This window comes from Plasmodium fragile (genome assembly GCF_000956335.1).
Source record: "Plasmodium fragile strain nilgiri unplaced genomic scaffold supercont1.8, whole genome shotgun sequence".
Classification (NCBI taxonomy): Eukaryota; Apicomplexa; class Aconoidasida; order Haemosporida; family Plasmodiidae; genus Plasmodium; species Plasmodium fragile.
In genome coordinates, this window is record NW_012192588.1 from 465649 (window position 1) to 479467 (window position 13819).

A 13819-nucleotide genomic window follows, 5' to 3' on the forward strand; every position below is an offset into this window, starting at 1 on the left:
CTTTGTCGTCCTCCTTACAAGAGGCAGTTTTGACTTGAATAAAATGTGCATCCTACGTGGCCTGTCTCTCAAACATAATGGAGAGGAGAAGAATGTCTCCGATCTCGTAGTCCAACGACAGCAACGTCTTGTTGTCCTCCCTGTAGTTGTACTTGGTACTGTGGACACGGGACAAGAAGGTCAATTTCTTGTTCTCGTTGGAGTATACCTTGAACACCCAGTGAGCATCCCTCTTCCGGCTCTCCTGGTAAAAATCTTTAACTAGTGTTACGATCTCACGCATGGTGATGTCGAGCCACCCATATATTTGCAGCTCGTTGCTCTGTACTCCGCTTTGCTTACAAATATTCACGTCCTCCACGTCATTGTACTCATCGTCTAGCTTATAGAACAGGCGCAGGAGAAAGGGACACGTCTTGTCCCTGTTGATCATCCCATTGGGGATACTAACTTGTTCGAATCTGTGTTTACCATGCTGTGGGTAATACTCCTGTCTTCTGGTCTTAATTAAAACGGCCACATCCTTTTTATATTCACTGTGATCGTAGTTGCGCTGCTGATTGGGGCGCGCCATGTGGTTGTACGTGACGTGATCGTACGTGTCGTGGTGGTACGTCGCATGACCTATTCCATCCCCCCTCTCCAAATACATTTTTCTTTTTTTTTCAAACTCACGATGATGTGTCCCTCCATAGGGTTGCCATTCGCGATCCCTAAATATAGGTACTCCCTCCTCGTCCGTCATTCTCGGTCTTCCCTCCCTGAAGGGGTCTCCTCTCTTCAATCTGGAGTGGAAATAATACGTGTCATCGTCCTCATAGCGGTTGTGATGCAGACCCTCCGCCGCTACCCTACCTCCAGTCCTCTCTCGTTTGCTTCGCACCATTACTGCTGTGTCATGATATGACCCCCTTCCTCTGGCTCGAGACCTATCGTCACTGCTAAGTGAAACGGCTAAATCAGTAGACTCCGCATCACTCAAGTAGGCTTTTCTTTTTTTACGTGTGGGGACATGACTTGATCGAGACTGCACTTCATTGGATGTGGAGTCTGTAGTAGACTCATACTCATCTGCATCACTTCTTCTCCCATGTAGGCTTGCCTTATATGCTTTATTTTCTTTTCTTATTTTACTTTTTTTTTTTTTTTCCATTCGTCTTTTTTCGCTACCTCGTTTTTGGTCCCCCTCAAAAATGTTTGTATGTCCCTTCGTGGTACCTTTCTGTGAATGCTTTTTACAAAGCGAACTCCTACCATCATCATGGTCATACATACGATGCTCCTCGGAGGGAGACTCCCCTGAGTTGTCCCTCCAATAATGGTACTTTGCGTTGTTGAATTTATTATCATCTCCGTTGTGCACCCTTGAGTTATGTTTATAATTGTGTTCCTCGGTGCTTCCTCGTTTTGTCCTTCTTCCACTTCGCTCACCTGCCAATTTTTTTTTTTTTTTTTTTTTTTTTCTCTTTGTTGATTCTCCTTCTGAGCTTAGGCTAATTGAGTAGGAAGGGTCTTTGCTTAGTCCCCTGGTGGATCCGTTTTTTTTCTTCGAGACCAAATTTGAAGATCCCCTTTTTGTTTCGTCGTGCCGTTTTTTTCTGTCTCCTTTCTCTTCACCATACCTATGATGGTGGTTTTTACTGGAAGGATAATCACTGGTGGCCTTTTTTTGAATTTTCTTTTGCCGCTTGTAATTAAAATCGCTCATGCTCTCTAAGTCTATATCATCATCGGTGTAGCTGCTAGACAGGCTGAAGCTGCTCAGCTTGCTATATCGTCCTCCTCCGTCCCCTGCTCCATCTCCCATCTTGTGCTTCCTTTTCTTCTTGACCTCCTTCTTCCTTTTGCGTTCTTTTCGCTCTCTGCCGTAGCGGCTTTCTCCACTGCTGGCGCGTCCACGGCGGATGTCGCTTCTGCGGCGGCTTCCGCTTCTACCATGGCTGCTACTCCCACGACGCCTTCGCTTCTCCCCCTTGTGCCTCTTCACTCTATGGCTGCTACTTTTTTTATCCATTTTCTTTTCGCTCTTCCTTTTCACATCCTCTGCATTAGCGACATCGCTAAGGGAGTGTAGACTCATGCAGCTTGCATAGGACTTTTCAGACGCGTCCTCTTTTGTCCTCCTCTTATACTCCTTACGCGGTTTCCCCTTTGCACTCGCTTTATCATGTTCACTTGTACCTTCACTGGGCTCCACGTCTTCCTTCACGAGGTTATCTGTCTCGTTCGTAACATCGCTCCTCGACCTTAACTTAACTTCTGAACCCTCGTCGCTTCCCCCACCTTTCTCCACGAGATTTTCTTTCCCTTCTTCATTGTCGCTGTTGTTCCCCTTGTCGTTTTGCAGAAAAGAACTCTCCTCGCTGCTGCTCATTTTTGGGTAGCAAATGTGACGGTGTGTGGGAGGATCACTTTTTTCCTATCCTGTCTTTTGGTGACCCTTTCACACGTGTATAGGGGTTGCGTCTCCCAATTTACACTTTGCCCCTATAAGCAGTTGTGTTTCCTTAACTCGAAATACAAAATGAGGAGAGTAACTGTTGTGCGATTTGACCAACTAACAAGAAAAGCAAAATCACCTTTTTTGTTTTGAACTAAACCAACCTTTGCGCTAACATGGGAGAAGCTACAACCACTCAGTGAGGCGGCGTCCTTACTTGTGCACATGACAAAAAAAACGAGAAGAAGTAATTGCGGACGTGCAGAAGGACCTACTTTCAGAGTGGAGAAAACACGCTCATCAGGATCACGCACGAAGCAGCTACAATTCATATTAACCCTTTGGAGGGGGGGAGGTGTAGGTACCCAACGTAGGGATAACAAGCTGTAACGGATCGGCACAAAAAAAAAAAGGAGCTTGTTTACGCGAAGCACGCTACACGCTGTTTTATATGTACCCCATGTCGATTTGCCCCCCTTCTTCAATAAAAGCAGTTTCAAACGACTTTCTCCCTCTAATAGGCAAGAGGGAAAAAAAAAAAAAAAAAAAAAAAAAAAGAATGTTTTTTCATTCTTTGTGGGTCAATCCAATGTGAAGATAGTATGATCGGGATATCTCATCTCCACACGTGGCTTCTAAACAAATGGAAATAAATGTAAAAACGGGACGGTCACATTTTAGCGATCGCTTCAGGTAGGTAACCGCCGCAACCGTTGGTCATCACACATATGCCTACACAAGCACCTCTGCTGTTTTTTTTTTTTTTTTTTTTTTACAATTCCAATTTAGTTATGTGCGGTGGAACAAAATAAAGAGAAAAGAAGAAACACCCATCCACCTAAAACAGTTTGCTACGCCCCTGCGCATTTCCCATCACCCCATACGGAAAGAAGGCCGAAAAGGGAAATAGTAACTGTAGAGATTGTGGGTGAGGAACACGCTGATCTCACTCAATGTTGTTCTTTTTTTTTTCTTGTTTCATTCTGCCCCCATTTTAGGCACATTGTGGGGGGTAACCAACCATTAGCAAACCCCTGCCACGCACATACATCAGAATGCAGCTAGCCAAGTGTGGGAAGCAATTCGAAAAAAAAAAAAAAAAAAAAGATGAAGAAACCCAGCAGAGAAACACTGGGCGAATGTGACGGGGAGGATGTGACCGGGACGGGTCCGTTTCAAATTCATTTTCCCTCTTGCGAATGCCACAGTTGGCCTACATTGGTCATCCCTGTTAACGCTTGGGAGGGTCTACACGCAGGTTCCGTCTCTCACCTCTTACTATTCGTACCAAATGAATGCCTACCCGATCTGACGCATGAGTAACGCTACCCCAATTGTTTCTCCTTCGAGTAGCAGGTGTTTTATGAATATGCGGAGTGTTCCCAGGGGGTAGGCGTGTGTCATCACGTTGTTTTCACTCAGCTAAGCAATAATCAAATGGTCCCCCACTTCATTCATCTTATAATACGTTTTGCACGGTGCAATTTTTTTTATATTATTATGGTACATGCTTACAAATGGGGCAGAGGACAAGATGGTCACAAATTCCCTTCGAATGGCAGACAAAGTGGCCACCTCTCCTTTGTAGAATCACCCCCGTCATGTAAATGAGCCATTGCGTATTGTCCATGAGGGGAAAGCTTAATGGGGGATAACACGTGTGTGTAATTCAAAGAGATATGCGTCGACTGGCTGGCTATAACTTCGCACAGTGGGGGAAATCAAACAGGGCGGAGGCGCACTTCTATATGCTCCCTCGTTTGTGCGCACAGCCAGGACTGTCAACATTCTCACAAAGTGAGCCGTCCTCACTTTCACCGCTTCGTTACGCTTCGTTAAGCCGCATCACCACTGGGCCACCTTTATTTGTTCCACGTGCCAAATCTGTGGGTGTGAAATTCCCCATCGTGCAGCACATGCATAAGGGAGAAGCAGCGTCGAAGACCACACAGGGGTGGTAAGCATTGCCTGACGTGTGTACGTGGGGGGGGGGGGGACAAAACTTTGACCTGCCGGAAATGAACTTTTTTTCACCTCCACCTAAACTGACTAGAGGCTCGAACTGCAATGCGCCTCGATACGTACACGTGATTTATTTCCAGCCGCGCCCTTTCCCCGTGACGCACTCGCGTAGCATATGGGGGGGGAGGGGAAAAGCATACACGCACGACAAACTTATACACACGTGTACATGGATAACAAAAAAGCAGCGTACGCAATAACGCATTCTTGTGAAATGGTTTAAACAGAGTCAAGTTGAGAGGGAACAAAGTCTCCATTTTGTGTATCCTTCGGATTTGTCAATTTGGTACATGGCAGCATTTTTTTTTTTTTTTTTTTTTTTTTTTTCTGATTGAAACTGTGACCGCGCGGGCAGAAGAAGGAAAAAAAAAAAAAAAAATGAACAGCGAAATGGAGGGAAAAGTTAACTAAATCGCATCAATTGTTAAATACCTGTATTTAAATCCCCTCCTGCGTGTGGGGGCGTGTATTCCTGTTCTCATGCATATGCACACAGCTGCGCGCCCTCTGGCGCCGTTACTACCCCAGGACTGACGTGACGCCTTTGCTCACGTTGACGCGACCACGTCTATAAGGAGGGATTAGGGGCGGTCATTATAAGGAGTAGTTTGCGGCGGTCATATAAGGCGGGATTGGCGACGGTCATATAAGGCGGGATTAGCGGCAGTGATACAAAGCGCGTTTGGTAGCACGGCACCCCCACCGCACCCCCCGCAACAATGACGGTGAAGAACACGCTGTTCATCTTCGGGTCAGGTGAGTGCGGCCAGCTGCCGCCCGAGTACTGCGCCGATTATGTGCAGGTGAACCCGACTGCCGTGCGGAACCTCCCCAACGACATCGACCAAGTCGTTTGTGGATCCATGCACACAATTATAAAAACGAAGGACGACAAGCTGTTCTCCTTCGGATGCAACGACATGGGTGTCCTTGGCCGAAAGACTCATGCCAATAGTACCAAGGACCCTGAACACTCCCCAACCTTACTCAACTTCACCTGCAAGTCAAAGATTAAAAAAATCAGTTGCGGCGATAACCACACAGCAGTTTTGTTAGAAGACGGCAAGGTCTACATTACTGGTGGGTTTAGGGATTCCTGTGGAGTCCTAGGCCTTCCGTCCTTCCAGAAGAGAGGGGAAATAATACCAAAATCGGAGGAGTTCGTGCAGGTAAATTTTTCGTACGCTCACGATGGAAGTGCGCTAGATGGTTACAATGACGAGGTGGAAAACCCCAATCATGAAGAAGTAATAATAAGTAATATAATATCAGGAGAAGACCATTTGATCTGCTTAGAGCAGAGCGGAGAATACATTTATACCATGGGGAATAGTGACTCGTGTCAAGTGTGCAACTCGTTCTACGATATAGAATTTGCTCCCGAAGTAAGGAACAGGTATATTTTTCCCAATCGCTACCATTTTAAAGATCTTGGGTTCGCCTCCAAGTTTAGGAATATATATTGTGGTGGTAATAATACCTTTGTTCAGTTAGAAGCATCACTAGACGTGTATGCAATTGGAAGAAATGCTTACGGATCATGTGGTGTGTCGATGAGAGACAATATTATAAAAAAATTTTCCAAAATTGAAGAATTGTGTTCAAAAGAAATTGCAGAATTGTGTGGTGGACAAAGCTTTACCGTTTGTCTACTTAAAAATAATGACCTGTACATTTGGGGCAACCGAGAGATATTAGGGATGGAGTGTGAAGAGGATGCTTACTCTCCTCAAGAATTGACCTATTTTAAAAAAAAAAAAATTCTTATTAAAACTATTTCTTGTGGAACAGATCATTGCTTAGTGTTGACCGACAGTGGACAGCTCTTTGGTTGGGGCACAGGAGGAAATGATTTTGAAGAAGACACATGCATCGCTGTGATTGAGAATAATCAGCCCTCTGAAATTGCCTTCCACAATTTCGTGACCACAACTTTTACTAAAGGGAGGAAAGAAAGCGAAGTGTCCATTAGCCAGATACAAATTCTTTCCTTTGCAGGAGGATCATCCCATTGTGCTTTTATTACATCTCATGTGGACTCAGACAGAATGTCTATTAAGAGAGGCCATGATGAAATTTATGAAGAGGAAAATATGTTTTCGAAAAAACACAGAAGGGAAAACTTCCCTCAGATGGACAAACCTGAACAGTTAGAAGATAAGGGAAATGAAGAAGAAAATAAAAAGGGAAGCTTCTTCAAAGACCTTTTTTACAATCCACACACACCAGTCAATAGTAAGTACTATATGCACTCAAAGGATTTGGAAAATATGGACAGCGATCTTGTGGGCACCGTGGAGAAAACCACTGTCAGCAAAGATGCACACAAAAGGAGAAGAAGCGTTAAGAGTAAACCCTACTTAAGCAGTGAAAGTCCGACTAGGAGACAACCGAGGAGGTCCTGCAAAGAAAATATTAACCTTAGTGAAAAGGCTCATAGACAATTCTACCAAATTGTGGACACCCCTATTTCGAAGAAGAAACGGAAGACAACACCCTCTTCTTCTTCTATGAGGAACAGGAGCGTTAGGATCATGGGGTCTCCTCCATCGGAGAGGACGAACAAAGCTAGGTCGGTTGGTGCAAAGAGAGAAAGCGTAGGAAGGTCCTACTCTAAAGGGGACAATTGCAAACGTGAATCCTCTTCGCACACACCCGATGCGAAGGGTGTCCGAGGCAAGTCGTCCAAAATGAAGAATTAGATGACTCTTCCCCAGGGGCATTCAAAAAAGGTTCTCTCTCTTTTTTTTTTCCCCCCCTTTTTTTTTCCTTTTTCTCATTCGTGGAGCAGATGTGTATGACTTCCCTATGCAGTGACGCGTACGACATGAACGCGTGTTGTAGTTTGCCATGCTCTGGAGGTGCCCTCGCGCTCACACAGATGCTGTGGTACTGTATTGTTAACCTCACCCAATGAGCCATGCATTTTATGCTATACCTATCCCACCTCATTTCGTTTGTTTCATCATGCTTAAACCCTCTCTTTTTAGTGCATCTGGTTTTAAGAAGCGCGGCAGTTGTGTCACCGTTTGGGTGCCCATCATTTCTGTTCATTTTGTGCATAGGGGCATTACGAAGGATGCCTGGCGTGGCGCATCTAACGTGGGCGTTTTACTCACGCATGTTGTGTCCCTTGTTTTTCTGCCCCTTCCCACCTTTAGCCATTTGTACACTATCAGAATTAATAAAGCCAAAATTGTATTGCTAAAAAAAAATACTATTCCCTCCGTCCCCTACTCTGTCGCACGGGGAAGGGGAAAATCTCGTTCGCCTTGTCCACTTTGTACGTGCACATAATGTGAGCGTTTATTGTTACGGTTGGTGGAATGGTTTGCGTGGTTTTTTAGACTTGCGCACATGTCGGACAATAAGAAATCGCTCCTAGCAGGTTAAGCGCCATTGGGCGGTGCGCATATATGCATATATACACCTATGTTACCTACCTTTAGCACTGGTGCGAAAGGGTCATGCCATGGCTGCTTCAAGTGAACTGCACCACCTGACCAACGAATGACCCATAACGCTTGAGTGGTCTCTTTCTCCAAAATTGATGCATAGGAATGTGGAGGATCTGCTTTTCTTTACAGACTTCATTGAGAACTACCTCCCATGCAATAAGGGTGCTTGTTGAGTGGCTATGAAAAGGGTGCAAGGGGCACCATCTCTCTGCAGCGAATTTCATCCTACATGTAAGCGTTGTCATGTAACGGGTCGCAAAGCGGCCCAACAGTGTTACCCATCGGAACGCTCATTTTCTACGTGTGCAAATGTTTTTTTTTTTTTTTTTTGTATGAACAAGCAATATAATTATGGACCCATTTTTCGATCCCTTTTGGCTAGCTAAACCGTTTTTTTTATGAACACGAAATGTAATATATGTAGCTTTTTTTTTTTTTTTTTTTACCACGCTTAGCCATTTTTGTATGAACAGGCAATAAAATTTCCACCATTGTTTCTCTTTTTTTTTTGTGTGTTCCCCATGCTAGTATGCGAACAGTGCACATGATGAAATGTTCCCAAGTACAGGCCTAGGGTTTTCCCACCGCGTGTTCAGTTGTTCACGCTTCAGTGGGAGATAAAACTGTGGGCGCTTAACGTTTGGATGGGTTTATTTCATGCAACTCGTTGTGGAGAAGCAGATTCACGCACACGTCAGGCGAAGAAGCATGTACCAATTGGGGCACCCGCCATCGCTGTAGAAACGCTTGCACACGTGCACACCTGCACGCTTGCAAATGTGGATGGAGTTTTAACCTCTACGCAACTTCGATGCGCACTCTGGGATGTTTCCGTGGTGAAAAATATATATCCTATTTTCCATTGTAAGTAAGAACAAGACCTGGTCACTTTTATATTTTTTTATAAGCCGAGCTGCAACCTTAATTCCGTTTCAAAGAACAAAAAAAAGTATATGATTTATGGGGAATCAGCCACTCATTGAAGTAACCTTTTTTTTTTTTTTTCTCCTCTGGATAGGAAAAACCCATTTGGCTCACCATGGTTAAGTCACCCTTTTACAGCTTTAACAAGAACTCGTTGCTGGTGCAGTGCTTCAAGGGGGCGTGTGTCTACTACATTCCGCAGAACTTGATCGTTATAGGCGCTTTTCTGTATTACCAGTACAGGGTATGACCAAGAGGGGTGGAGCCGTGCGATGGAGCAGTCACAAGAAGCACTGCGTCGATCGTTCCCTCATTGTGTGCACAAAATGGTGCTACGTAAGAGGCATTTGTGGGAACCCCTCCCCGATGGAGCCACTATTATTATATAGTTAAATATTATTTTTTCATTTTTTTATTTTATTTTTTTAGGCGAGCGAACTGACGGGCGGCAAGTGTGTGCCCGTGGAGAACTGCGACAAATCGATAGACAATTTTTTGGCGGCGAAAAAGTTAAAGCGCGATGAGGTAAAAGTGGAGCAACGGAAAAATGTGTGCCACGTGTCCCTGACGTAAGGAGGCAGAGGGCCTGGCAGGGTAACGCAGCACAGCCGCTTCACACGTGGGAGCTAAAACTGCGCAACGAAGTTATCAACGGCATCGTCGATTTTCTTCAAAACGGTTAAGCTCTCATGCGTGGGGAAGGAATCATAGAGCTTGTCCAAGTAATCACTGGCCTCCTCCAGCTCGTATAAATACAAAGAGCATGTGATCAAATTGTAAAGGGCGTCCCCATTTGTGGGATCCTCCTTGAGTGCATTCTTCAAAAACTCTTTCGCATCATTAAACTCGTAGTTTAAAATATTCGACACACCCTTCCCATTAAGAATGACAGTGGACACGTCGTTCACGATTGATCCACACATGGACTCCAAATCATCAAATATTAAAAAGGCTTCTTTTTGATTTTCTGTATAGAGGTAAAATATGGCTAGGATAATTTTTACAATAGGTATTTCGTCATTCATCCTTTTGTATTCTTCTATCATTTGTATCACCAAGTCAGGTCGGTTGATGAGGAGGAGAAGGACGATTTTGGCCGACGTCACTTCTATTGGGCCATCTGCTAACAACTCGAAGCACTCCTGTAACTTGTTGCACTCGAATAGGAGTCTACTCTTTAAGATGTTTCCATTGGGGGAAGTTATTTTCATTTTTTCCACCTCGCTTAGTAGCGCCTCTGCCTCTATGGCGTTACCCTCCTTCGCCTTCTTCTCCTTCAAGTAATAATGCTGGTAGTATTTGCACAACCATTGGAGGTTCTCATTGGGGGACTTTTTCAAACCTAGCAGAGCATCCTTCTCGTTCCTCCGCATGTATATTTGATATATGTACTCCTCCGCTTCCTTCCGCTCTTCTTTGCTGGCTGTCTCGAAGTTCCTCAGGCAGTAGTTCTCGTACCCCGCGTAGAAGAAGTCACGAATCTGGGGAAGAGGAAAGTTCAAAGTGGGGTGGGGCGTGTAGTCATCATCTGGTCGCTCCGCGTTCATGCATTACCGCAGCATCTTTTATTAGCGTTACTCACCTGCAGTGTGCCATCCATGGCGCTCGTCCCAAGGGGTGGGTGGATACGCGTCGGGTCAAGGGGGGGGAACGCGTGCCCAGCCAGGCACGTTTGGGTTTGCAAATGGAACAAAGTAGTTAAACTAACAATGCTCTCTTACGGGACGAATTGGCGAAGAGATGAGGGGGGGCCGCGCACTTTTCCTCCCAATCGTGCGCTTAAATGAACGCTAAACGTGCATTTCCATCTGGCAAAAAAAAATTAACCTTTTTTTGGTATATTTTTTTTTTTTTTTTTATATATATATTTCTGTTCGCCCCTTGGGCACGGATGATTAACGACCAACGGCAACGCCCTCTTGTACGCATATGAATTTTTGCCACCCCGCCAAGAGATATTTTTGTACGCGAATGGGCACGGCTTGATTATCCTGCTGAAGGGTCACTCCCACGCTACAGACCGCTACTTTACAAAGGTGCCCTTTTTGCATGTTAAAAGTGGGAGTATAGTAGTAACAGTCGTAGTGGTGACGAGTGAAAAGGGTATATCACATCCTGTCACGCGCGAACTCGTTCATCCGCCTTTAGTCCATATCGCATTGGTATGGAAAAAAAAAAAAAAAAAAAAAAAAAAACATCGTCTTAAATTGGGTGGACATGCAAGACGTGGCTCGAAATGGCACAACAACTGTTGCTTGGGCGTGAAAAAAAAAAGAAAAAAAAAGCACACACATTTTGTACGTATATAAAAGGAGGTGGAGGGCGATAAAAATGCAAACGCACAGTGGATATAGGTTCTTTTAAAAAGGCATGCTCCACATATGAGTTGCAAAAAAATAAAAAAAAAGGAAAAGAAAGATACACAACCAAATGACACAAAAACATTGGGCTTCCAGTTCGCTTCACCAATCGGTATCCCACTTGGCACGGATCCCTCGACGCAAGAGGGGAGATATATATAACACGTATATTTCATGGTTTTTATTTGCTCACAGGATGGGCCGCTAAAACGGGTGGTGCACCCAAGGGGTTCCTAGCATGAAATGACGCACACAAAAAACAAAAACGCCCCACAAAAGAGAGCAACCCACCACTATGTAAGCTTCTGCGTAATGAGCATGCCTATCAGGTTGGCCTCTTGCAACGTCTGATCGGAGCGCTCAATTGGCTTGAGGGGGAAATCAAAAAAGAGAGAAAAATTTATTGGGGTGTAGCTATGCACGAATTGAAACAAGTCCTCCACTGTATGGTCATAATTAAATTTGTGAGAAATTTTTTTTCCATTATATAATCTAACATGTAATGTGGTAATCGGCTTGGAATCGTCTACATGGATGTTCTTCACATCAGTGGGGGAAGATGCTTCGAGTTTTTTTATTTCTTCTTCACTAACACTTGGTGTTTTACTGGACCCTAACTTGACTCCTTGTCCTTTGTACGTTGTATTAGTATTCTCCGTTTTCTCCTTTGTGTAGACCTCGTTGCTCTTATCCTTTAAGGCTACATTCATCGTTTTGTCCTTGCCAGCAAATTCCTTGGGTAATATGCCTGCCTCAATGTTTTGCATGAACTTTTTATTTTCTTCAATATTTAAATCGCGGAATTCTCCATCATCTACAATGAACCCATTTTTATATAACGTGATGCGTCTACAGTTTTCTGGCAGTTTGGACGTGAAGAAACTTGGGCCCATATCATCATCTGAGTTCTCCACTTCAAGTCCGCTATTCTGACCTCCAGTATAATGCGCTACGCGCTCCTTGTTTTTTTTTTCGTCCTTCCTCAGGTCGCTAAGGGATCTACAGCGGGGTGTACAAAAAATGGGATTTTACATGAAGGAAGAGAAATGAAGCGACACACAAACTGTTCTATTGTTACGGCAGGGAAAGGAGGGGGCTCCCCCCCTCGCCATTCGCCTATATGTGTACAAGCAGAATGCTTCTCCTTGTCACACACACACAGGGCGGACTTAACGGGGGTACACTTTTTATGTGCGCAAAAACGCGCCTTCTTTTTAAGCTTCACTTTCGGGGAAACACAGAACAGAAATGCAAATCGCTCCCATACACATGCAAGCGTTCCCTCACGAACAACATTACATACCGTATGTTCGACATGGTTCCCGAGCTTCGCAAATGATTGTTTTTTAACTTTGGGGGAAGTTATTCAAATTGGAGGAGTTTCACCAGCAGGGAAGCCTCTCAGCAACTCTTACAAAGGTGTAACGTATTTTTTTTTTTTCTTTCTCTTCTTTTTTTTTTTCTTTTTGCATCAGTGGGGAAACAAAAAAAAAAAAAAAAAAACCACTCAGTTAACCTTTGGCATAAACGTTTGACTTAAATTTACGCGAAGCTAGGCGAGCTTTCCTTTCGCCACTCGGCGGGTATGCCTGGCACGTTCACGCAAGGATGAAGCGCAGACGGGAGCGCACAAGGGACAAAAACGGCGAAAGGCAACCAAAAGGATGGCAAAAAAGGATGGTGAAAATTTCCCCACAGAATTGAAAAAAAATATACGGTCAAAAATTATGCCGACAAAATTGTTCCCATTTTTTGCGCCCACAGTGGGGGCTTGCGCGTGCAGGAAAAAAAAACGTTCCTTTTTTTTTTTTTTTTTTTTTTCCTCTAATCGTGCAATAACCGAAGAGGGATAATTATTAAGGGGAAATAAAATCGGAAAAAAAATTATCGAGGAGGAAGCGCAGCATAGAGGTGATGATGAGAAATAAAGAAATGGTCCAGTTCATACATTTTTTCCCCATTCGATTGGCATTGCCTTTTTTCTCATCGCATGTAGAGGGGGGAGTTCCACATTGGCGATCTGTTCATTCTCGCGCATTTATGTCTTGGTGCCCTTTCTTTAGGGGATCTCCCCCAGACCAATACACAACTAGAGAGGATGTCAAAGGGGAACGCGCAGAAGGGGGGGTGGGGACTCATCAGCGGAATTGTTCCTTGTCCGCTCTAAATGCAGACCGTTTGTCGCAGAAAGGCAGGAGAGAGGAGCCTCGCGCAGTAACGCGGTGATAAGTTCGTAATAACATGCTAATATAATGATCCATCCATTAGTACTGTCCCCCTCGAGTGAACAAACACGCGAACAAATACATAAACGTGTAGGTGTGAGCATCGAGTTGAAACAGTTTGATGCCTCCCTGTAGACACACTTGCGGAACCGCGGCGATTTTTCCAGTCACGGCCTCACTTTTGTGGAACATGGTGGGAGAATAACGAAATGGGAAAAACGTGTAAGCTCTTTCAGAACCGCCAACGACGGCGTGATGTCCAACTGATGGTTAAACAGCGTCCCCGCCGAAAGAAGAATCACTGAAGAAATAGGGGTACGCAAAAAGTGTGCATATTTATGTTTACGCTTATGTTCACCCGTGTGTATATTTTTTTTTTTTTTTTTTTTT

At 44.4% G+C, this 13819-nt stretch overlaps 5 protein-coding genes across 5 annotated transcripts; 2 read left to right on the top strand and 3 right to left on the bottom strand.

Moving 5' to 3' along the window:
- Positions 1–52: 52 nt before the first annotated feature.
- On the bottom strand, positions 53–2374 carry AK88_01039 (uncharacterized protein; the record flags this gene model as incomplete). The annotated part of the gene is made up of 1 exon (XM_012478677.1): positions 53–2374. The coding sequence occupies one exon, from the start codon at positions 2372–2374 to the stop codon at positions 53–55; it is 2322 nt and encodes a 773-aa protein (XP_012334100.1).
- Positions 2375–5181: 2807 nt separating this feature from the next.
- AK88_01040 (uncharacterized protein) lies at positions 5182–7164 on the top strand (the record flags this gene model as incomplete). The annotated part of the gene is made up of 1 exon (XM_012478678.1): positions 5182–7164. The coding sequence occupies one exon, from the start codon at positions 5182–5184 to the stop codon at positions 7162–7164; it is 1983 nt and encodes a 660-aa protein (XP_012334101.1).
- A 1795-nt stretch (positions 7165–8959) lies between these two features.
- AK88_01041 (uncharacterized protein) lies at positions 8960–9417 on the top strand (the record flags this gene model as incomplete). The annotated part of the gene is made up of 2 exons (XM_012478679.1): positions 8960–9088; positions 9274–9417. 2 exons carry the CDS (start codon positions 8960–8962, stop codon positions 9415–9417), a joined length of 273 nt encoding a protein of 90 aa, XP_012334102.1.
- Positions 9418–9470: 53 nt separating this feature from the next.
- On the bottom strand, positions 9471–10444 carry AK88_01042 (uncharacterized protein; the record flags this gene model as incomplete). The annotated part of the gene is made up of 2 exons (XM_012478680.1): positions 9471–10325; positions 10427–10444. 2 exons carry the CDS (start codon positions 10442–10444, stop codon positions 9471–9473), a joined length of 873 nt encoding a protein of 290 aa, XP_012334103.1.
- A 1053-nt stretch (positions 10445–11497) lies between these two features.
- On the bottom strand, positions 11498–12521 carry AK88_01043 (uncharacterized protein; the record flags this gene model as incomplete). The annotated part of the gene is made up of 2 exons (XM_012478681.1): positions 11498–12203; positions 12508–12521. The coding sequence occupies 2 exons, from the start codon at positions 12519–12521 to the stop codon at positions 11498–11500; spliced, it is 720 nt and encodes a 239-aa protein (XP_012334104.1).
- Between the last annotated feature and the right edge of the window lie 1298 nt (positions 12522–13819).